Here is a 26,132-nt window from a genome sequence, read left to right as displayed (position 1 = left end):
CAGGAGCGGATATCCATATATTTTTTGTTTGTAATTGTAATTACATAATACAGGTCTCCTTCCAATTAAGACCACTTGTGGGTCCGTTTTTAGCGGTCTGTATCTTGGTATGTCTTTAAGTTACCATAATGTATACCTTTTCACACCAAAAGCAACAGTTCTGGTGTGAAAGGGGTATTAGAGCTGAGAGAGAAATGAAATTTCAGAAAATCTTCTTTTTTCTGTTTAGGCTTCTCTTAATTTGACAGATGGCCTGTGCTCTTTCACATTGTTCTTTCTACGTATCTATTATTAATTTTGATAATTGAATTGAGGTACTTATGTAGTTTCACGATTGTGTCATGATACCAGGATAAGGTGTGGATCATATACGAAACGTAATATATAGTGTTTAAATGCAAACGTGTTACCGAAATAAAAAGATTTCTAAGATTTGTGTAAATACTTACTCTCTATAAAAAGATACACTGTTTGCTTAAAAATAATAGTAGAATACAAGACCTATGAACCGAATACATTTAACAATAAATGAAACACAGAGTGCCCTTGAAGTAGGTACTAAAATGGGGAATACCCCACATACTCATTGTCTGTAAATATGCTTAATATTGTGTCAATAGTATATTTCGATTATTCTGACTTTCGAATTTGAACTTCAAAGACATCCATACCTTATACAATGAAGTCTTTCATATACTTGGTTCTGCTGATATTTTTTGAGTTGTTTTTAGTTGTATTTGTAAATTCAACTCACTTTCGAGGAGCCCTATTTACATGGAAGCCGTCATCGGTGCCAAATCAGGTAATATCAGACGTTTTAAATTTTAAATTGTAGGCCTAGTTCTCAACAGGCGCGTTCTTCTGAAACTTGAAAAGTTGTTAGGGTACTATATTACAAGAATTTAATTTATTGCGTTAGGCTAGATTTTACTCTATTCAGCTTAGTTTTATATACTACAATCCCTTCCTTTTTTAACAGACTGATGATCTGAACTTTAGTTTATCTGTTTTTTGTTCGAAACCTTGATTGGGGATAAGGTGGTTTAAGGTCTATCACATTTACGAAATCACGCATCCGCCCAGGCGAAGTGTTTTCACCGATAAGGGTTACCCCGTCCTCCATCAACACGTCATTCTAAGAAGAAAAAAAACACACTCCCACAAAACGTTATACGAGAGTGCAATTTCCGGGCATCAAGAGTGACATATTTCAGTATTCACTGCTCAGCCCCAACCATAATGGCCCGATCTATTAGTATAGACCCAAGGCAAGGATGATTGCTTGCTTTAGCAAAAATATGGTTGTTCATTAATAATGCTCATTGTGCGGTTAAATTATTAACCTGATCTTTCAGATAAAAAAAACCTGTGTAGGCCTATTGTTGATTTTGAGAGTGGGTTGGTTTGTTGTTGTTGATTAGTGATTGGTTTCGTAGATTAAGAGTAATCATGTACTGTATTTAAATAATATGTTGTACTTGTTATTTTTGGAGAAGGGGAGGGAGGGGAATGAATGGGTTTTTTATTACATGTTACCGTATGCAGTTTAAGTAAGATTACCTAAGTTTTTGTCTATTTTGTGCCTTCTTCTTATATTTTCTTTTTGTTGGACATTACAATTTGTTTTATGTACCCAAAAATCCGGGCGATTTCCGCTAAACGGCTCGAAATCACCGAAAACAGCTATTTTTTTAAGGTTTTTTCAATATAACTTTGTTATTAATTGACCGATTGTTATGGCTGTTTCGACATTGTAATGCCTAATTAAGTACCTACGATGTCATGTTATTTTTAATTTAAAAAAACTTAAAACGTCGTCAGCATTGATTTTTAAAGTTAGACGATTTGAAAATTGCCCTGTGTTAAAAGAATAGGCTTGTTTTGCCAATTTGTTGAGATCTTTACAAAAACGTTTATAACGTTTGACCTAGTTATCCAATGATATTGGCTGTTACACCATTCAAAAGCTAATCAATCAAGCTTTCTAATGACCTAAAGTAAAATGTGATTGGTTCAGATACTTTGCCGGCACAGCCCCTTTTTTGAAGCAGTGTTTTGGTTTGTCAGTGACCGGCTAGTGTTAAAGGATAGGCGAAAATGTTCGAAGTCGTCCAACCTTTCCTGAGCAGTCAGAACGTAACGTTACAACTAAAATTACAGTTGCTGAAAAACTACTTATCCAAAACGCTTTATTTTTTCACGAAAGTTAAGAGTTATTATCCCTTATTTGTAATATGTAAATGTATTTAAGATAAGGCAACAGAATTTTTTATATAAGTAGTTTTAAAACACTTGAAAAAAAAACAACTTCTCATAAACAGTGAGTCAATGAAAAAAGAAATAGAATGTCTGCGACATGAACTAAAAGAAAGTAACAACATCCTCATTGAAAACACCAAACTAAAGGCTGAAATAAAACTCCTAAGACAGGAGCTAAAGTACACAGAAAACAACAGACAACCCAACGCCACCGGCCTACAAGAAATAAGGGTAGAAATGGAAAAAATGAAAGAAAAAATCAATAAAACAGAAAGAGAAAACAAACTAACAGCTAATGCTTTCATAGATGTCAAGCGAAACAACGATATGATCCTGCAGAAAGATAAACAAATAACAAATCTCCAGGACAAACTACAGACAGCAATACACGAAACAGAAAAAAGCAAGGGAGTACGCGTACGAAGCAAAACGAACCCAGGTAGCCATCGACGCATCAGACTTCCAAACTTTTAACTCAAAAAAAAGACAGTCAGAAATTGTCGTATGCAGAAAGTCTAATGAAAAATAATGACACACATCGAGCCTACGAAAGCAAGAAACCATCTGTATTACTATTAGGAAATTCGCACTTAAAAAAAGTCGAAGCAAGTCGTATTTTACCAAAAGCAGATGTAAGCATTACACACGCATACACTAATGACCAAATTGGAAATGCACTCGACGAAATCCACGAAACACTTGACTGTATAGTAATCCACGAAATAACTAACTCTGTAAAGGAATCAGCTCCAGAAAAGTGCGCAGAAACGCTATACAACACAGTCAGTGAGTATGCCACAAAACATCCAGACACTAAATGTTTGATATCACTTGGCTTACCACGAGCAGGCCCACTAAATTTCAGAGTTGAAATAGCAAACTCATGTATAAAGCACAAGATACGCACAGACAAAATACCAAACCTAACATTCTGCGACAATAGCAACTTCTTACGAAACGGCGAGCTGGTCGACACACTTCTAGCACCTGATGGATACCATCTATCAGATGGAGGCACCAGCCTATTGGCCAGTAATGTCAGATACAAAGTTGAAAACGTTCTAGGTCTATCTCGCAGAAAAGCTAACACAGGAAGAGGTAGACCACGTTACCACAAATTTCAACAATTGTAAGGTAACACAAATTCAGAAAGTTATTGTAACTGAAATTAAGCAGTAGACATAAGCATAGTATTATAAATTATATTAATTAAAATAGTTTTTTATAGACAAATACAATCAATAAACATACAAAATCAAAGCATGGATAACAATAAAAATAACGGTGATGAAAACGAAATATCAAATCCAATGGATATACTATTTAATCCAATATCTATTGGTAATGGTAATAATGACCATGACGAATTCATTGAATATAGTCTCAGAAACAAGCTAAATGCTATTGAGACATGTTCTTATATGAGTCCATATGACTTGAATGAATCTGTGAAGAAATTAAAAAATATTGGCTACTCATTTCTTCACTATAATATTCGAAGTATCAATAAACACATTGATGAACTAACTACATACCTAAACTTAATCAACCACCCCTTTACAGTTATTGGTAATCGGAAACATGGTTAAACAATACATCGTGCAAACCATATTTACCGAGCTATGACTTCCTCGCATTAGATAGGAAGAACCGTAAAGGAGGGGGAGTTGGTATGTTTGTTTCTGCTACAATTGACATAAAAGAAAGAAAAGATCTATTTATTGAATCTTGTGAATGTATTTTTATTGAAATAATTGAAAAAAAATGTAACAATACGATTGTTGGTATAATATAATAGACCTCCCGATTCGAATATAGAACTTTTTAATAGATCACTAGACGATATTCTTAATACTATTGATATCGAGGGAAAATCATGCCACATTATGGGTGATTTTAACATTAATTTACTTAAGCTTGCATCGACTGATTTTGTAAATAATTTTCTAGAAGTAATGATGTCGCATTCCTTCTACCCATCGATTTCAAGACCCACTAGAATACAAAACAACACATCTTCATTAATTGATAACATTTTCTTCAATACACTTTCTGAACAAATGTTATCTGGTATACTAATCTCAGACATATCTGATCATTTACCGGTATACCAAATTATCCACTCCGTGCCCGACAAACATACGCACTAAAATTAAATAGGCCAAAAAAACAAAACAAATTGTAATGCGCACCTTCAAAATATGAAGTGTGCCACTGTTACAAAAGTGAAGTTCCGAAATAAATTATTAAATATAATTATTATATTTGGCTACTCTGTATGCATAATCATAAAACTTCCTCACGCGATCTGTGTGAAAACACCTTCTCATCCGTGACGAGTTGTAAACAATCCTTATTAGCATCATGCATAATGTATACTTATGGTTGGAAATCTTTGTTTACTTTCGCTCGGACGATTATCCAGACGAAATGTAATCAAATTAATTTAGCTGTTAATTACGTACAATTGTTGTTTTTGGCTCAAATGTTCGACTTAAGGTGAATAACTTTAATATTACTTTGATATGGCCAATTTAAATTTAGAATATTTTGACCTTCATTTTTTTGTGTTTCAAGGGACAATACATCTTTAAGAAAACGCACTAGTAGATCCATCGGTTTCGTAATTGCGCGATTTAAAATTATTGGTAATATTGTATTTTCTTAGATTGACGTATCTTGGAGAATATCTTGGCGAAGAGGTAGGCAACACTGTGATGAAAACACGATAGCAAATGAACTTTTATCAAGTGGTGAAGGTAGCCTAAGTTGCACTTCTGGCTGTTCAGGTGGTGTTTCCTTGTCTTTCTATTGCACTGATTTTAGCGTTAGTGAAGATTGGACATCGGGCGTTAACTCTGTTACATTTTCTGCAGGAAGTCCCACTTTTACTATGAGGTAGGCCCATATCCGGTTATTTTATTTTACTATGACGCAATCCTAGACCTATATAATATATTTCACATTTTTTTTAGGTAATTGTGTTTAAATTAAAATTCCATTGAGGTAATAAAATTGTTTAGGCCTAAAACAAATAATTTAAGGATTTTTTTAATACATACGAGTAAGGTTTTCTTTGAGCATTGTTGTAGGCCTACCGCAAGCAAAAGCATGTGTTTATTATTTATATATTTTGGTTTTTAGTAAATCACTTCAATTGTAGGCTACTACCAACATATTGTATACCATGATAACTAGTAACAAATCCAATATTATAAAGAAATAGTATTAGGCCTTTTATACAACTAAATGTGTGTAGAAATAGTAGTAGGCCTTTTATACAACTAAATGTGTGTAGAAATAGTATTAGGCCTTTTTAAATGTGTGTAGAGTATATATTTGTTTTAAACTTAACTTTTTAACTTGATTCGATATGTACAGATATAGTGAGCACCTCTATTCCGATAAACTCGTTTATCTAACTTTGCAAAAGAAGCAACACTGCATAATTATCTCTTAATAATAATTCTACAGGTTTTCCGGTCGTAATTGGATAGGTGGCCTAGTTGTTGGCAGTAATGGTGGGTGGTCACTTCCAATGACAGTTAACTTGACTATAAGACAGGACACTGAAAGACCTAACTCATCTCCACTTTCTTCTGTTACTCCGATTGTTCGACTGCAGCATGGATGTAACCACACATTAGTTATTCCTGGTAAAGATTTTGATTATATTTTGAAACTCTGATTATCTATCCAATTATCAGATTATTAACAGAAAATTCAAATCGAACCTTTTATAATGTAATTATAATACATTCAATTACAAAAGTTCCACAAAAAGTTACAAGAATTAATTAATTAAATTCTTCTGTGAAAGTAAATCTTATTATTATATAGATACTGCTTCAGACGAAAAGTTGGCTTACACTAATTGAAAGTATAGCCGTGTACGCTCAATAAAATATGGTATCTAGGATTCCTTAGAGTTACTCTTAAATTTTGTTCTTCCATCTTCTTCTAAATTTCTGAGCGTGCAGTATTACTTAAATTGCATGTGTGTATTCTGTAAGGACATATATTATTATCTCTTCTATTGATAATTATAACAACACATTATTTATATTTTATTAACCTTTCATTGTTATTAGTGAATGACCCAGATGGTGATAGAGTGAGATGTCGATGGGCTGTAGGTAGCTTTGAATGTGGTGATGTATGCAATGGATTTCCTAATGCGTTTCTTGAAGAGGTAATAAGAGGTTTAGATAATAATATAGCACATTGCAGTGTTAAATTATAATACAACTTTTATAATGTTAGTAATTTTTATTTATATTTATTTTAACATTATTAATGTATATATTTTACAGAGTACGTGTACCTTTCGGTATGAGGCCAAGTATACCGTAGGTTGGTACGTTGTGGCTTTAATGATTGAAGACTTTGCAGAACCTTTGTCGACGACACCATTGAGCACAGTACCTCTTCAGTTCTTAGTGAACGTTTTCAGTAACGAAGGTCTTTGCAGCTCCGCACCAGAATTTGTTGATCCGACGCCTAAAGACGGAGCATGCATCGGAATTCCAGCAAATGAAACTTACATTCAAGAAATTGTTGCAAAAAGTGGAGGCGATGGTGTTGGGTTAGAATTATTTTATGTAAATTGTAAAATACATTTTGTGAGCAATTAAAAACATTTCGTGTAGGCCTGCACACTTACCTTGATTGGCTTACAAAACACAGGTGGTTACACACATATTCGGCTATAGGCCTATATCACTACTTTAAAATAAGCATTAACCAAATACTAATAGTGTCATTGGTCTATCTTAGATTGAAAGTACATTCTGAATGTGCTTTCTTTTCCATTTTACAGGATATCAGCCATTGACACAGTTTCACCGTTGGGCGTTACAAAGTCACTTGTAGCCTCAAAACAAAATGAGAACCAGTTATTTTATGTGAATATAACATGGACACCAAGCGTGCAGCAGTTAGGACAAGAAAATATACTTTGTTTTACTGCAGAAAACACGGAAGGGTAAGAAAGCTGGATATAAATAATTTCTATCACACATTATTCCATTTACATACATTTGTAATAAATATAGATGGGGCAACTTATTTAGTGACCTGGCGTAAAAAAATGATTAGGGTTCTTTAAAATCAGAAAACTTCAGATATTTTAAAATAGCATACGAATGATTCATAGTAAATAATATCTAAAATAGAAACCAATATGTTCAACAAAAATGTAGACCTACACTATTTTGAATTTGTTGGCATGTTTTTACTTTTTTTAGACAATCAACTCCTCAATCCTGTGTAACTTTTGCAACTGGTGGTATGTATATAAGAGCTTAAAACCCTGTAATAATATATTATTGGCCAAACAAATAGACAAATTAGACGACACAACACTACTAAACATGACGGAGAATGGTCTCTGTTTGTTCTGAGAAAACTCAGATAATTATCTGTGTTTTCTAGATCCAGAAAACTCATATCTGAGTTTTCATTGGACGTTTTTATGTCACCGACAATAACACATTATTTGATGTTTCAGAACTTCCACCTACCGTAGTTGCCGGCTCACTTCAACCAAGTGCAGGTTCTAGAATCCTCTCAAGTCATGATACATGGCGCCTACAGTTTAATAAACAGGTATATATTTAGGCTGGACAAAAATAGTAGAGTCTATGGAAAGCACTCAAAACCACTATACACCGCTTGTGTGTAATAATCATAAATGGGTTATCTGCCCTACTTATATGATTATTTATATACAAACTTGGTAAAACTAAGTAAATCATTTAAAATCAATAATATAAAAATTGTTTTTTTGTTTAGTTTGTACGACCTACACGACCAACATTCATTCGTTTTTTTGATACCGGTAACAGTCTTGTACACTCAATAGATGTTTCATCTCGTCCGGATGTTCTGTATCAGTCAAGTAGAGATGGATCTATTGAATTTACAACCCAAGGCCTATTGCTCCTTGAAAAACAAAATTATTACATTTTGATGGATTCTGGTGTAGCTAAGGGGTTAGAACTATGTGGTCCAGAATCACCAGCCATTCGAGACCGAGCGTATTGGACATTTGAAATTCGTAAGTTCTTATTCATCCTGGTTATTAAGTTAAAGCCCCATTCCCTACGTTTTTTAGATCTAATTTAAGATCACAAACTATATTTAATGTAAAAATAATACTATATGGTCCTATTGCGATAACTTTTTTCGTCTTTAAACGGTTAAAAATGTGAAAAATAAGTCGATCTTAATAATTATAGCGGCCCGCTATAAATCCCAAAATGCATTGCGCGCGGATTGATATTTTTGTTTTTCACCTGTAATTCGCCCACTTTTCGATCGATCGTGAGGCCAAAACAAATGGAAGACTCCTAACTTTTCAGCGAAAATATCGGGTTTTCCCCAATTTGTATCAACGGAGTCTGGCAAAAATAGAAAGACAATTAATGCAGCAACTATACAACGTCAGGCTAGGTATATAGCTAGCGTACGATGTTCGTACGTTACCGATGTTTACCAGCTAGGCCTAAAAAACTAAGCCTAGCCAGGCTAGGCCTAAGACCATCCACGAGAGGTTGATCGCCGCGAGCTACTTAGGTAGTGCATTGTTTCTCACTTTTTATCATAATTTACCATAAAACGTACATTTAAGACAAGGAATGACATGGTTTAATGTTTTTAAAGTGATATATATGTATTATTTTCCAAAAAACGTCCAAAATTGCAGGGAAGGGGTCTTTAAGTTAAGTAAGATTGTCATTCTATTGCATGTTCATTACAAGTTTTGTCCAGTAGTTAAGTTTGAGGGCAGCAAACTCTCTTGTGTGATTTGTACATGGAGGTATAAAAATAGATTTAAACAAAATTGATTTATACAAATATTACTGTGCTTGTTTGATTTCACTGTAGTTACAAGGTTACATATCAATTATTTCAATATCGTTCAATAAACCTTACTTAACAATTATTGTCCACATGTGGAATTATTGTCATTCAAGCATTGATGATTTCCAAATAAAGATCAACACGCTCGACTTCCCTTTCATTGGAATACGAGCTGCATTTATTTTGATATTCTTTGTCTTTTTAAAGAGAACAGTACACCACCTGTTCTTGAATTTATTGAAAGACCATCGAAAACAAGTGGAAATATAACAATAAGTTGGACATATAATGAAGAGTCGTCATCTACCTGTACTTTAAGTAGACCATCTGGTATGATTGAAACAGTTAACTGTGTCAACCACACTTGGTCCGCTGTCGATTTACCTGAAGGCCGCTATGATTTGTATGTTACTGGGACTGACATCTCTGGCAACGTAGCTGCATCATCACTACACTACTGGTCTATAGGTAACTACAGTATTACTTTTAAACTATACTGTATGCAATTATTGTGAAATGTGTGCAAATTGTTAACGCAACCATATGCCTTTGTAGATTTAACAGCTCCAGTAGTATCAATTACCTCAAAACCATCTACTCAAAGTAATGTGGAACAACCAGTATTTCGATTCAGGTGCAACGAATACCCTTGTTTGTATGATTGTAGTGTGTTTCGTCATGGTGACACACCAAATTTTGTACAATGTTCCAGTTCTTTTACAACTGACATCTTAATGGAAGGATCGCATAAACTTCGCGTAAGAGGGATAGACCAAGTTGGTAACATAGGAACATTTGTTGAGTATTCCTGGTTAGTTGGTAAGTAACAAACAAAATATATCCTAAGAACCAAATAATTTGCAATTATATAAAAGATTATATTTCGAAAAAGTTAAGTTTAGTAGCTTTTTTGCCAGCTTCTTGTACAGTACTATAAGTTAAAACTCACATGCGTACGCTACACCGGCAAATACTACAATTGAATATATATATATTGGGGGTAATAAGATAATATAGATTTTAGCGAGCAATTTCTTTAAAAATGTGTTCTTTTACTTCAAGATCTGTCACCACCTACTATCGAAACGCTTCAGTCCGTTACAATAAACTGCGGTGACGACTTTTCACCTTTTACAACTGGGACTCCTGTAGTTAGTGATACGCAAGATATTACTCCTGAACTTGAATACAAAGATTCTCCCGATCAGCAATGTACAATTAATAGGGTATGGACAGCAGTGGATGACGCCCTCAATTCGGCAACATCAACACAGTTATTGAACATTCTCAATGCTCGTCCTCCAATATACAACATAGAAAGCAATGTGTTAGTTCCATGTGGCGATTCACTTGCAGGAAAAACCGATTCCTATCAACTTATTTCAGAGGGCATTTTGGAACATGAATGTGGAAGAGAAATGACCGTAACATATGTAGATTCTATGGACATTGTTCAATGTGACACTGAATTTATAAGAAGTTGGACTATTTCTGATGACTGTGGAAATGTCATTACTGAGCTTCAAACAATTCGAGTGTTACCATTACAACTCCCAGTGCAACCCATCATAGGGCAGGTAAATGTTGATCTAGGCGAAACCTTGGAATGGCCTGCTTATCCTGGATCTCAATCTTATAAACTGTACGTTTGGCCTAACGATGAACCCAAGCCAGATGGGATATTTCTGACTTCATTATTTTACTACCCTGTTGATCTGTTTACGCAAAATACGAAATATCTATGGCAAGTTGACTACATATTAGATTATGCTACAAGTACGTTCTTAAACGTATCTTTTATACCAAGTCCAATTTGGGGATTTGAAACAGAGACCTATCCTGACATCACAGTCACTGAGGTTTACGTCCAACCTGAAGAGCGATCAGGTGAAGAGATGACAGTATCTTGGACAATTAAAAACATCGGATTCAGAGGCAGTACTACTTCTAGGTGGTTTGATACTGTCTATCTATCACCCAGTCAAACATTTTCAGCTAGCTTGTCGTGGAGAGTAAGACAAGAACAAATACGATTCCTGGATCCGAATGATGGATATATGGCATCAGCAACATTTGAATTAGCAGATGATGACCTAGGGACTTTCTACGTATTTGTATACGCGGATGAATACAGATATATCTCTGACGATATTGACACCTCAAATAACATTGGACGAAGTGAAACGCCGGTAGACGTAAAACTAACACCACCACCAGATTTACAAGTGAAGGAAGTGTTTGTGCCAGAATCAACACGTACAGGTATTGTACACATTCTGATTCATCTTGTATATAGTGCATATCATCCGATTGTAAACTTTACACAAAATGTTTAAACAAAAGCAATAAAGTAATGTAAACATACTTACAAATGTTGATTATCAATTTGGTTTATTTTGATTTAGCATCAGGAAAAGACATTGAAGTGGGATTCATTGTAATTAACGCTGGGTTTACGGCCACAAAACCAACAACTATCTACGACACAATATATTTGATGACTAGCAATACTACATTAACACTTGATACTGAACTTGCAAGAGTACCTCGTAGCAACGGTATTGCTCCAAATGAAGAGTACACTGTTTGGCAAACGGTTACTATACCACGAAAATTAGAAGGTGCATTTTGGATCTACGTAGAGACAGACACCACCAACAGTGTGTACGAGCACTTTAATGAAGAAAACAATGGAAAGTATTCTGATGTAAGTTTCTAAAGGAAATATTTGATCCATTTTGAAATACAGTACAAGATGGCAATAACATATAAGTACTTAATTGAGTATTATATTTAAACCCAATGAACCATCGGACACTGCACCAACAAGAATTTATCGTTAATTTTAATTGTTAATTAGGCATGATAATTATGATAGCTCCCTGGCGTATAATATTTAAATCATCGACTCAAAACAACTAAACTAATACCATTTTGTTTTACATCATTCTATTCTATTTTGTTTGTGTTATTAGAGTGCTATTCTAGTTTTCATCGGTCAGCAGCCAGATCTTGTGCCTACTGTGTTCGAATTTCCTGAAAATGCCGAGTCTACAGAGTCCATAACGATATTATGGTCTGGCGAGAATAAGGCTACAGAAGAACCGTTTGAAAATTTCTGGGAAGATCGTCTGGTAATGAAAGATAAACATTACGAGTATCGGGTGTTATTTACATTTTCAGTTTATTAATATTGTACAATGGAAAGTTTTCGGTTTCGGAGAGATTTAATTGTATTAGTATTTGTTGTATTTTTGCATAGGCCTACAGTATGTCAGGATAATTACAATATATACTAACAAGTTTAAATCTATTAATTTAATTTGAATCAAATTTATGAACACCTATATTCTACCATTTTAATTACTATTTCAGACGATATCTGGAACAAACATAGAGTCAAAGGTTATTTCAACTCAAACATTTTCAGGAGATTTACTAATTGACGACAGATATGACAGAGAAGCTACTTTTAAGATACCATCAGATTATTCGACGGGGCTTTACAACCTTACTATTCATATCGATCACAGAAACCAAGTTTTTGAATTTGATAGTGACAGTAACAATGTCCAATACAAACCGTTGAACATTCAGCAAAAGTTACCAGATTTTCAAATAGACTTTCTCAACGCAAGCCAAATGTTTGACATTGAAGCTGATTCGGCGTGGTTGGAAGTCAGTTGGCGTGTCATGAACAATGGCGTAGGTAAACCTGGAGTTGGTTCTTGGACTGATCGATTGTACCTATCCAAAAGTTCTACAACTGATTACTCTCAGACAGTTGGTGAGGTGACTCACAGACTTGGTGACGAGAATGAAGAATCAGTGGGATTTCTCCCAGACTCGTTATATCTAGTAAAAACTAAAATAGATTTGTCTCAACGATACTCTGGTGAATACAACCTAATATGTTACTCCGACTATCAAAATCGTGTTATAGAAGAAGACGATGCAAATAATGCTCGTTCTGTTAAACTTATTCTCCAGGAGCGAATATCTAATTTAGTCGTAACTGGCACAACACTCAATGGTGGTAGTGAGTATAAAGCGCTGGCTGGCGAGGAGCTTGAATTTGAGTGGGTAGTATTCAATGAAGGAACATGGGTGACAAGTGAAAATGAATGGACGGACACAGTTTACCTTTCTAGGCTAAATTATATCGATTCTTCGGCGATTTTATTAGGATCAAAGGAGCAAGTAAACTCGTTAAAACCTGAGGAATCTTACACATCTGCGATACAGTTTACTTTACCAGATGATATATGGGGTACACTGTTTATTTTAACAGAATTAGATAATAACAGAGACCTCATTGCACGTGATACATTTAAAAATCGCATTGAGGAACTTGACGTTTCATTACCACCGTCTGCACAGCTTGGCGTATTCAACTTGCAGTATAATGTGCTAAACAACCAACAAAGAAGAAAACGTCGTCAGACTAATGATTTCACGACGTCGACGCGCTATTTGTCAGTGACATGGTCAATACGAAATTCGGGTAATTCAATGTTTAAATCACGCACTTGGTCAGATGCTGTTATCATCACGACTGAAAAGGGTGTTACGGAATTTCCAACCGGTATTGTAATCGGTACTGTACAAACTGGATCTAGATTGTATTCTGGTCAAATTTACAACGTGTCAAAAACGTTTGTCATACCTGATAGCATAAATGGTGGTACATTCTATGTGTATGTGATTCCCGATTACTACAAAACTCTTACTTACATAGAGTTAGAAACGCTACCTATTTTTGATGCCAATATACCAGTTGATATTCCATTGATACCAAAACCAGATCTAGAAATAACTAATGTTATAGATAATTATCCGAATTCTATAACTGCTGGTCAACAAATAATGATTAGCTTTCAGGTGATTAATAATGGTGGGGCAACCCGGGCTAGTTCCTGGACAGATTCTATCATTCTAAGTAAAGACCCACAGATATCATCTGGTTCTTTGACCCTGGTCGAAATACGCCACATCGGCAGCTTAGGCTATGATGGATCATATGCAGTAAATGCAGCTGTAACGCTTCCTTTTGGTATTACGGGAACATACACGATTTTTATCCAAGTAGATACCCAGTTTAGCGTGGAAGACATCAATATAGACAACAATATTTTTAAATCATCTAATCAAATCATAGTACTTCCAGCTCCTTTACCGGATATTGTGCCTTTTATCAATTTATTGGAATCTTCCATCCGTTCCGGTGAGCCATTTTTTCTCCAATTAAACATCACTAGCTTTGGATTAGGTGTCGCAAACCAAACCATTTATAATAGTGTGTACTTAAGCCAAGATACAAATCTTGACCCATTTGACCGAACACTTTTGAGTGCGAGTACTATTTTAGACATTGAGGCGAATAAAACGCAAAATGTGTTGCTTGAAGTGTTTATGCCGTTCGATATACCATCAGCGGGCTATTACATTCTTGTGAAGATTGATAGTAGGAATGATTTGTATGAAGAAAACAACCAAAATAACGACGCATATACACAAGTCGACATTGAAGAAACTGTATCTACAGATATCGTCGTAACTTCTGTCCAGTCATCTCCATCAACTTTAAAATATAACAATGATATTACTGTTCAATGGTCACTTATTAACAACGGTTCGCTGGATGCCAGAGGATACAAATGTGATGCGACATATTTATCTGTTGATGATAAGTGGTCTATTGACGATGAAGAGCTGGGGATCACGTGCTCATCAATTAATCTACCAGGTCTAGCTGCTAATGGACAAGATTATTCCATGGTGACGTCATTACCATTAGTGAATCCTATTAGCTATAATACTATAGTTAGAACACGAAGTAACATCAGGGATCCTGATCTAAAAAATAATATTGCCGTAGCTGTAACTCCAACTGTAGTAGATATGGATCAGCTATTTCTTGATGTGCCGTATACATTCAAATTAGGACGTTTTGAAAGACGAGTATTTCGTATAAGAGATATCCAGGCAGAAAAGACATTGATCATTTCATTACGAAGCAATACGGTTACAGATTTTAATGAATTGTATGTTAAATACGGTGAAATTGTAACACCTGGAAATTACGATGCAACTGGACAAGATTTTCTTGTGGCAGATCAAGATACAGCAATATCTAATTCAAAGGCTGGAGACTACTATGTTTTGGCAAGAAATCTTGGAAGTATTCTGGCTAATGAAGACAGCGAATACCAATCCGATATAACATTGACCGTTAAATATGCAAAACTAGAAATACTTGATATTTTTCCACAATCCGCAGCCCCTTACGGCACTACGACCATAAAAATCTCAGGCACCTTATTTTCAGAGGAGGAATTTGTTTACCTGACACTGCCAAACAACGAAACAAAGATTGAAGCTATTGACGTCTATCATTTTTCTTCGTTAGAGGTGTACGCAACTTTCAATCTGTCTGGATTAGGTATTGATTCGTTATGGTTTTTCCAGATAGTAGATCGTTATAATTCGAACCTTCAGACAACATCATTACAAAATCTAAGAATAATTGAGGGAATACCTGGAACAGTCAATATGAGACTAAACTCTCCAGGAGCTCTTCGCCCACAGGAAACAGCAATACTGTCACTATTCATTCAGAATATTGGTAACACAGATGTTCCCACTCCAATAGTTCTTTTTGAAGTGATCGGTGATGCCAGCGCTCAACTAATCCGGGGTTCTTACACATCTGAATTGCAATCAGCGCATACTATTTACGCAACACCTCAGGAAGGACCTGGTGGAATTCTGCCCCCTGGCGGCTATGCACAAGTTGCAATATATATACTACCAGAAAGTTTTGATACCGAAAATATTCAAATTAGAATGGTTGAACTTAAGCCATCATCTAATGTTAACCACTTCTATGTCGACAGTAAAGACTCTCTTCAACCAAGCGACATAGATCAAGTGGCCTGGGATCAAATTTGGATGAATTTTATCAGTTTTGTAGGAACAACACAATTAACTTTAACGCAACAACTTTCGTCAACCGCCAATCAGCTGAGTTTAATTGAACGCCGGCCGATTGATACGACCCTGCTAGTGGATTACATTATCAACCTTTCTGATGGTATTTTATCAGGTGTATCACTGTACGCTAACATTGATTTGAAGGTATCTTATCCCTATACTGGTTTCAACGAACTAGAACTAGAAAGAGAGATTAGTGCTTTGATTTCACATCGAGAATATGTCGGTTCTTTTGGACGTGGATGGAGAATAAAATATGTGTAAGTAGCCTTATCTTTTCACACATAGCTCGTTGAAAAACTAAAGACGTATACGATTTCTTTTGTACAACTGTAATCATGAATGAAAATAGTTATAACACAATTGTTGTACTGCAATTAAACCTAATAAACTTCGTCTTTTTTTCATTGTAGTGATACGAGGTTGAAGGAAATCACTAGTGAATATGTCAAACTCCAATTTGGATATATAGTAAATTCATTCTCTGTAGTTAATTACAACTTCTATGAACATTCGTCAGTCGGAACGATCGAAATAAAATCTGATGGTAACTATATTTCTTTTTATTATAGAATATTATGCAATACAATGCAATATCAACAATGTAGAATATTCAAGCAAGTTGGCCCACTGTGCCTTTATTTGTAATAATGGCATTTGCTTGTATTGATACAATAAGTAAATTACGTTATGATCGAATCAAATATTACATAATTACGTCATAAGCCTGATATGGATGTAACACTTGTGTGTTTCGCATTTGTTACAAATTTCACTTTAATAGCATTAACATTTATAACGCTAACTCTGTTTTCTATTTCAAGAAATAATATTTGCTGACAGGAAGTCTTCTATTGTCACCTACTACCACTTCGACAAGACAAGTAAACTTCTGCAGTATATAGATAATGATTTGGATAAAACCCGGCTGAATTTCTACTATGAACAGAACCTTTTAAAACGGATTGTCTCAACGGCTGATGTTTCTATTAATTTTGTGTACAATAACGCTGGCTTGATTGAAACTGTTACAATGATATCACCAGGACAAGAGGATCTTCTGGCAAAGTAAATAGTATTATTAGTTTAACCTGTTTTTAAATTCGTTAAAGTTACTAAAAGTGCAATGAGCATTGCCTTTGCGACAACCAAGAACAGTCACGAATTGGAAAAATTAAGTACTGAAACGAGCTGGTAGAAATGCTACTAACAATTAAAATTCTAACGTGTGTGTCTGTATTTGATATTTGTGTTTCTGTTAGGGTTTTGTTTTTGGGTGGGGGCGGGTATTTTGTTTCATGTTTCGTCTAAATTTTGTTAACACATGTTTACCATTGTTCTCAACAGTTATCGATATGATATCGACTCTCAGTTTTTACTGTCAGCAGACATTAACGGTCAAGTAACACACTACGATTATACAAATGATGGTGCACTCCAGTATGTTACATTCTCTGATGGTTCTACACAGATATACGTATACGATGAAATGAAACTTTACACTGGGTCATCTAGAAATTCAGCAGACGGTAACGTAGAGTCTAGCCTGGAATTCAACAACAACGGTAACGGCAGAGTAGATTCTGATCATTTGCCAAGTAACGATCAAACCACAGTTATCTTTGATGAGAATGCCAATGCTGCATATGTGAAAACTGTAGGTAGATTGTCCTATAGATTTATTCGTGATTATGGAAGCGAAGTGAAAACAATTTACGCTGGAGATCAGGTAGTTATTTTGCACCTTTCTACTATAGATCTTAATTAGGCCTATATCAAGCTTTATAGGCTTTCATTTTGTTTAAATTTCCATAGGTCATAAGAAAAGAAACTTATGATGCTTCGACTGGAGTTTTTCTAGAAACTGATCCAAATGGAGTAGAAACGTCCATCAGTTATTCGTCAAACGGAGACATACTGGCCATCGAAGATGGAAATGGTAATATACGAACTGGAACCTATGATGAAACACAATCGGTTATTACATACCCTGACATGACAACTGAGGTGGTGAACTATGATGAAAATGGTCACATAAGTAGTTTCAAATCACGAGCTGGCGAGATGACAGAGTTCAATCACAATGAAGCTGGTAATCTTGTTTATAAAAAGATACCAGACGAAGATCCTACGTATTACCAGTATGACCATCGGGGATTTGTAACACAGGCTACTAATTCTATTGGTACAATCTTTATTAGATACAACACAGATGGTTTCCCATTGTCAGTAACATATCCAAATGGTAGAGAATTGGTGTACGAATATGACCGTTATCTAAGAACGCGTATTTACGATGCTAATAACCAAGACTATGACATAAGGTACATATACGATGATTTAGACAGACTGGTAAGTGTTGTAGATGAAGGTTCTGCAAAAAGACAAGAGTTAATGCAGTTACAATACGATAACAAGCAACGAATGATTGAACGAAAAACGGGAAACAACTGCTCAACGATTTATAGCTACACAGACACCACAGTAGAAAGTCAAGTTACGTCATGTATAGATGCAAACCAAGCTAATCTGATGTCAGAGGTCTACGAATTCGATCAACGTAACAGACTTAGAGTGTTGAATTCATCAGATGGAGTTTGGACATACGGATACGATTCAGCTTCACAGATAATATCCTGGACAGATCCTACGGGAAAATCAACAGAAGTAAAATACGATGACGCAGGAAATAGACGTATATTAACAATAAATGATAACTCAAAAGCATATGCTGTTAATAATCTGAACCAATATGCAAGTTATGGAAAGGGTGAATATTGGTCATATGATTTAAACGGAAACCTTGCAAAGATACAACCTGACAATATATACGGAGACACAGAAAGTTACACGTTTAGTGATGATAATCGACTTCAAGAGTATTCTACAGCAGAGCAAGATTGCAGTCTGGAATACGATGCTCTTGGAAACATATACCGATCCACATGTGATGGAAAAACAACACAAATTCTTGTTGATCCGTTCGGATATTTTGGTGCAGAAATTATCTCTGAGGTAAATGTTTATAGTATTATTAATAATATCTACCATGGCATACCATAACAAGACGATCTTCATTGTTCATCATTTGACTGCTCTTTATGTATATTTTTATATGAATGTATTTTTGTAATGGCTATCGATATTTTTTGACAGTTTGTCAATTTTAGATCTAACATTCTTTAAGCTATTTAATTTTGACATTTTTGTATGTTTCGTATTGTATTTTTATGTGTTTTTATGTATATATTTATATCTAATATTTTTAAGGCATCCTATAATTGGCGATTTTTCGCTGTTGGATGTAGTTGAAATAAAATAAAAAATAAAAATTAATATATATGTAGCTCAGTAAATCTATATAATCATCCACAGGAAACCGCTGACAGACTCCTAAAATACGTCTTTGCTGGACAAAATGGATTGGTTGCGCTAAAGAAGTACGAGAATCAGGTATTTGATCAAGTATTTTACTACCATTTTGACAGACTAGGGTAAGTTAACGAATAACCAACGTTAGACAATGCTCTGTAATTTTTGTTGCGACAATTTCATTCAGTATCAACGTTCTTATACCCATGATCAACCTATTATACTTATGTTATTCTGTGTTCTTTGTTTTATTGTCTTATTATTCTAATACGTTTAGATCAACAAGAGCAATGACAGATGCAGATGGGAATTCTATAAACATTTATCAGTATGATCCATTTGGCGGTATAATTACAAAGACTGAAGGAGTCATCAATAAGTTTACATTCATTGGTCAATGGGGAGTACGACAAATGGACGGAGTTTCACATCTTTACAATATGAGAGCCCGTGTGTACGACCATCGTCATGGCCGGTTTTTGTCCCCAGACCCACTAGGCATAAACGGAAAATCGTACAACTCGTACGCGTATCTAAACAATGATCCTCTTTCGGGAATTGATCCAAAAGGGACAGTACCGGTGTTTGTAATTGGGGGTGCATTTGGCTTAGGTACATACGTTGTCGGATATTTGTTAGATGATCAGCCATTTGATTGGACTGCAGCAGTTACAGCGACCGTTACTGGAGCCGTTGGTAGTGTGGCCAAAGGAGGGTGGGCAGCGGCTGCTTTGATAACAGGTTCTGGGAACGTGTTGCAGAAGTCTCTACAAGGAAAACATATCAAAGATTATGACTTTGATGATTATGAGAAAATCGTTCAAGAGAGTTTCATTTCAGCTGTGCTCACCAAAGTACCATTTGCCGATATGTTGTTTAAGAAGTCAACAATACGTGAGTACATTAAATCGTTTTTGTGTTCAGAATATCAGTTCTAATGAAGCTAATATTATATAATAATTACTGTTAATGTATTAATACTGTACTTTGTCATTCTAAGTTAGATTTTTTAACATTAATAGTTTGCTACATTAGATTTGGCTCTGTCCTCTATTTTTACACAGTTGACATAGCGTTCAACCAATACAACAATCACACATTCAATTGATTTTTTTTGTGTTAATTTATCTGATAATTTAGCATCAGTCTGCTTTTGTTGATGTCATAGTCACAGTAAAAATGTTTTGTTAATATTATACTTGCAGCAACATTAAGTTCACTAGCAAGAAATGCACATAAAAACATACTCAGGAAATCTGTGGATAAACTACGCGAATTTCTAAAGAAAACGTATGAATCGCTGTTTACATCTAATGTAAACAAACTGATTGATTACGTCCAAGACCTATTCGATCGACGTGATGAGTTGATCAATCAGCTTGTTGAAGGACTGATCATTGAATGGCTTAGATCAATTGACCCGGTTTGTTGTTTGTTTTGATATTTATCTTTATTTTAGTGTTATGGGACTCTTCCTAATACTGCCTAAAATATTAGGAAAATTGGTGTACTGCAAGATGTATTGAGCGCGTGCGTATTTGCATCATGATATTATTGTATTGAGTTTAATCACATTTAGTTTGATGAATATTTGACCAATAAGAACAGTGGTTTAAATTATATATTCTTATTTGGTCACATAGAACGATATGATCGGTCCCGCTGGTTACGGAGATGCACGGTTTTTGCCCACAGATGAGTATCTTGATTATAAGATTAGATTTGAAAATGATATCAATGCAACAGCACCCGCACAGCGAGTGTTGGTAACGACAGTACTTGATGACAATATTGACATCAGAACTCTTCGAATTGGAGATTTTGGTTTTGGAAACTTTACTAACAAAGTTACACAACCTGCTGGCTCGTATGAGGTAGGTCTAATAAGTACGTTACTAAGATAAAATTAACTTTAAAATGAATTATTTTAAAGTTTAAAACCTTTAAACTTTAAAATGAATTATTTTAAAGTTTAAAACCTTTAAAATAGTAATGATTACCACTGTTTGTGTTATATGCGATTTTTTTTTTTCAGAAACGAATAGACTTTGTTGATGTTTTTGGAGTGTTTGTGGAGGTTGCTGCGTCGCTGGACTATGGTAAAGGTGAAATCGTCTGGGAGCTAAGGGCTATTGACCCAGAAACACGTAAATATCAATTTACTGCTTGTTATCTAGATTATATTTAATTTATTTTTTTATTTATAAATCCAAATGCGATTTACAAAAAAAATAGGCCTAACTACTAGGAACACGTATTTCTTTAAATACAACTTTTCTGTACAATTGCACTTATTTGCAGGTCGAATGCCAACAGACCCTTTGAAAGGATTTTTGCCACCTAACCCAGAAAATGGAACAGACGGGCAAGGCTTCGTGACATTTAGAGTGAAGCCACGTGTTAGCACAATTGATCTGTCAGTCATTGATGCTAAAGCTTCTATAATATTTGATAACAATGATCCAATAGAGACACCACCTATATTCAATACGGTATGTTAAATAGTTAGTAAAACAATAATACCTAAATCCTGGTACTTACCAAGCGAGCGGCTTCGATTCTCCAAATAAAATCAAACTAACTCTTCTTTCTTAGCTTTACACACTATCTGCCTGTGTTTCCGCACCGGGTAGTCAATCATGAACGTGAAGTAAAACATTCAAAATACTGGATAGGCCTACAACAATTAATTCAATGGCAATTCAAAACTTGAATACGGCTATACAAACGACTTGCTGCTCGTTCGCCGGTCTCTGGTAGAGTGAGCAGACAATAGGTTGCCTAAAATAAGTTACACCTGTTAATTATGCAAGGATTTTAAGTGTCGCTACAATATTATAATTTGGAAACATGTAGACCTATATTTCTGGGTTTTTATTTCAATAATACTGAATAAAATGTTAGATAAATGATTTCATTATTTCTAATCTTTCGTTGTCAGATCGATTCTGGTAAACCGGACGTAAATGTTACAGTTGACACTGACTTTCTTGAATCTGGAATACTTGTTATTCATATCGAAACAAATGATGATGGGTCTGGTGTCAGTTTTGTTGACATTTATACTGATACAGGTAATTCAATCATTTGGAGGGATTACGTATTTCTTGTACTCTTTTTCAATCCTTATTTTCATTTTTTTTTCTTCCAAAAAAACACTAATCACACTGATCCATTGAAAACACGTCTGTTGATGACTTATCTTTTTGAAATTGTAAAATGTTTTTCTTGTTTCTATGTGTTGCCTGTTCATATTGTCATATTGTCATATTGTCATATTGTCATATTGTCGATCAACATAAATCTGACAAACATAAGCAATAGTCTTAATACTACAATACTCATTAGAGCAAATGGTCATTACGTAACACCAGAGAAAATATATAACGCAATGTGTTTTTTTAATTAGATGGTGAACCAGAGCTGCTGGTTGAAGGGACCACTGACACAACTGTGACACTGGATGTACCTATTGGTGTAACCTACAATATAATAGCCATTCCACGAGACAACGTTGGCAATTACCCTACATACAGTGAACTACAGGAGGAAAATCGAATCATATCGGTCGATTTTCCGGTTGTTACTGGTCAGTATGTTTGGTTACTATATTATATATGAGTTACATTATTGGATGTTGTGTGCTTAACATCCCACTTTCGTACTTCGTTCAGACGATTAAATACTGAAAACTTTTAAAGTATAAGAGGAACTGTATATTCATCATACTGGATATTTGTTTATTTGTAGTTTCGTGTACTGCTGTTAATAACTGTTCGGGATTCGGTACATGTACTGGACAAAATCTATGTAGCTGTTACGCAAACAGATACGGATCGGCTTGCAACTCAGGTGAGTTCAATATAGTAGTTCTTAATAAGATACAGACTGGCACAGAAAGTCTAATACATGTAGTTCCTGACAAAACATCGTTGAAAAAAAATTACATAATATTGTTCTCTTCATCAGTTACGACTCCTGTTGAGCCTCCGGTCGTTGGAGTACAAGCAGCCAGCGTGGACGAAGATGGTGATGTTCAACTAACTGTTTCAATCGTACCTTATGCGAGTAACTACAGTACTGAAACAACGCTAATCGTCAAAGGAGCACCAGATGGGTCGATTTTCTCACATGGAACGAAACTACAAACGGAATGGCATATTCCTATAGATCACCTTCCCAATTTAGTGTTTTCTCCTCCCCTAAATATAGATGGCGTCATCAATCTGGTCCTATTTGCTACCACAAAGAGTGACCATGGAGACGCAGTACGTAGAGTTGATCTCCCTGTTTATATCGCAGCAGTCGCTGATACGCCGGTTGTTACCGTAAACATACCGTGTTTCACTCATGATCAAATTAAGCTTATCATGACGATATCGGCGATGTCTACAGACACAGATGGATCCGAGAATATTACGTCAGTTATTGTATCCGACGTGCCGTCCGACATTAGCATTTCACCAGGTGTTTTGGTGTCTAATAATACGTATAAATTAGTCGGAGATACTAAAGAGATGGAGTTACAAACCGAAGGTACATTTGCAGATTTTGAAATGAATATCACAGTCATTAACAGAGAATCAACAAATGGCCATGAGAACAGTGTGTCAACAAAAGTTCATCTTAAGAGTTGTGAAGGTATGTACGTTTTGTTTTAAAATAGGCCTAATGAGCCAAATTGTATGTTAACAAATCTAATTTCAAAAGTCAATTTGTTTGTTATTTGTTCGCGTGTTAACTGTACTTTATTTGTTTACAGATACAGAAAGTACTTTGCCTCCCAACGATGAAGATCCTAACACATTTGTTATGTATTTGACAATCATTGGTGGCGTTATTGTTGCCTTCATCGTTACCTTGGTGGTAATCATTGGTTGCAGCAGACGTACTCCTACCTAGCTTTTATATACGTGTATCCAGTAGTGTATTGGTTGCAGCAGACGTACTCCTACCTAGCTTTTAAATACGTGTGTCCAGTAGTTTATTGGTTGCAGCAGACTTACTCTTACCTAGCTTTTATATACGTGTATCCAGTAGTGTATTGGTTGCAGCAGACGTACTCCTACCTAGCTTTTAAATACGTGTGTCCGGTAGTTTATTGGTTGCAGCAGACGTACTCCTACCTAGCTTTTATATACGTGTGTCCAGTAGTTTATTGTTGCAGCAGACGTACTCCTACCTAGCTTTTATACGTGTGTCCGGTAGTTTATTGTTGCAGCAGACGTACTCCTACCTAGCTTTTATACGTGTGTCCAGTAGTTTATTGGTTGCAGCAGACGTACTCCTACCTAGCTTTTATACGTGTGTCCAGTAGTTTATTGTTGCAGCAGACGTACTCCTACCTAGCTTTTAAATACGTGTGTCCAGTAGTTTATTGTTGCAGCAGACGTACTCCTACCTAGCTTTTAAATACGTGTGTCCAGTAGTTTATTGTTGCACCAGACGTACTCCTACCTAGCTTTTAAATACGTGTGTCCAGTAGTTTATTGGTTGCAGCAGACGTACTCCTACCTAGTTTTTATATACGTGTATCCAGTAGTTTATTGGTTGCAGCAGACGTACTCCTACCTAGCTTTTAAATACGTGTGTCCAGTAGTTTATTGTTGCAGCAGACGTACTCCTACCTAGCTTTTAAATACGTGTGTCCAGTAGTTTATTGTTGCAGCAGACGTACTCCTACCTAGCTTTTAAATACGTGTGTCCAGTAGTTTATTGTTGCACCAGACGTACTCCTACCTAGTTTTTATATACGTGTATCCAGTAGTTTATTGTTGCAGCAGACGTACTCCTACCTAGCTTTTATACGTGTGTCCGGTAGTTTATTGTTGCAGCAGACGTACTCCTACCTAGTTTTTATACGTGTGTCCAGTAGTTTATTGGTTGCAGCAGACGTACTCCTACCTAGTTTTTATATACGTGTATCCAGTAGTTTATTGTTGCAGCAGACGTACTCCTACCTAGCTTTTATACGTGTGTCCGGTAGTTTATTGTTGCAGCAGACGTACTCCTACCTAGTTTTTATACGTGTGTCCAGTAGTTTATTGTTGCACCAGACGTACTCCTACCTAGTTTTTATATACGTGTATCCAGTAGTTTAATATTTTGATACGTTTATCTAATAGCTTAATATTATATTTAGTTATGTTTATTTAATCCAATATTGTATAATATTATCATTTTAATATGGTGTACATGGTGTATTAGCCTGGTGCGGATATGCAATTTTGTTCGAATATTAGGTAGGACTGGGTAGGGTTAGATTTATGATAGTGTATGCTCTGAGTTCGTCATTTTAGCAACAAAATAACATTTTATTCATTTTATAAATTGGTATAAAGATCCTTAAAAGTGTGTTTTCTCTGATTTTAATTTTTTGATTAAAATTTAAATTGAATTCTAATTGCACGTTTGGCTTACAGAAAATTACTATGTTATACTTTAGGCCTAATAAACATACATACAGTTGTTTTTGTTTTAATAATGAATGTACACATTTATTTTAAACTCTGATAGAACAATACTTGGGCAAGAAATACGTTCATTTAAAATGTATTTACAGTAAAAATGTTATATTAAAACGTAAACACGACAAATATATAGCACAACTACAAAAACATGAATTAATATGAAAACAACTTTAA

The 26,132-nt window shown here is 35.2% G+C and overlaps 1 protein-coding gene across 1 annotated transcript; it reads left to right on the top strand.

Moving 5' to 3' along the window:
- The first annotated feature begins 655 nt into the window (after positions 1-655).
- On the top strand, positions 656-25,960 carry LOC140062603 (uncharacterized). The gene is made up of 30 exons (XM_072108889.1): positions 656-802; positions 4,928-5,157; positions 5,734-5,915; positions 6,351-6,451; positions 6,573-6,844; positions 7,079-7,243; positions 7,506-7,546; positions 7,769-7,866; positions 8,053-8,317; positions 9,331-9,591; positions 9,679-9,942; positions 10,186-11,385; positions 11,529-11,830; positions 12,099-12,257; positions 12,499-16,376; positions 16,530-16,663; positions 16,941-17,184; positions 17,464-17,845; positions 17,932-19,131; positions 19,492-19,610; positions 19,766-20,382; positions 20,694-20,911; positions 21,132-21,362; positions 21,524-21,635; positions 21,790-21,980; positions 22,430-22,562; positions 22,898-23,077; positions 23,239-23,340; positions 23,458-24,129; positions 24,251-25,960. The coding sequence occupies exons 1-30, from the start codon at positions 680-682 to the stop codon at positions 24,388-24,390; spliced, it is 12,216 nt and encodes a 4,071-aa protein (XP_071964990.1). The 5' UTR covers positions 656-679; the 3' UTR covers positions 24,391-25,960.
- Positions 25,961-26,132: the final 172 nt, after the last annotated feature.

This window comes from Antedon mediterranea, chromosome 11 (assembly GCF_964355755.1).
Source record: "Antedon mediterranea chromosome 11, ecAntMedi1.1, whole genome shotgun sequence".
In the NCBI taxonomy this organism is placed as follows: domain Eukaryota; kingdom Metazoa; phylum Echinodermata; class Crinoidea; order Comatulida; family Antedonidae; genus Antedon; species Antedon mediterranea.
Note: the sequence above shows the minus strand (reverse complement) of the source record. Positions and strands in the feature narration are given on the sequence as shown.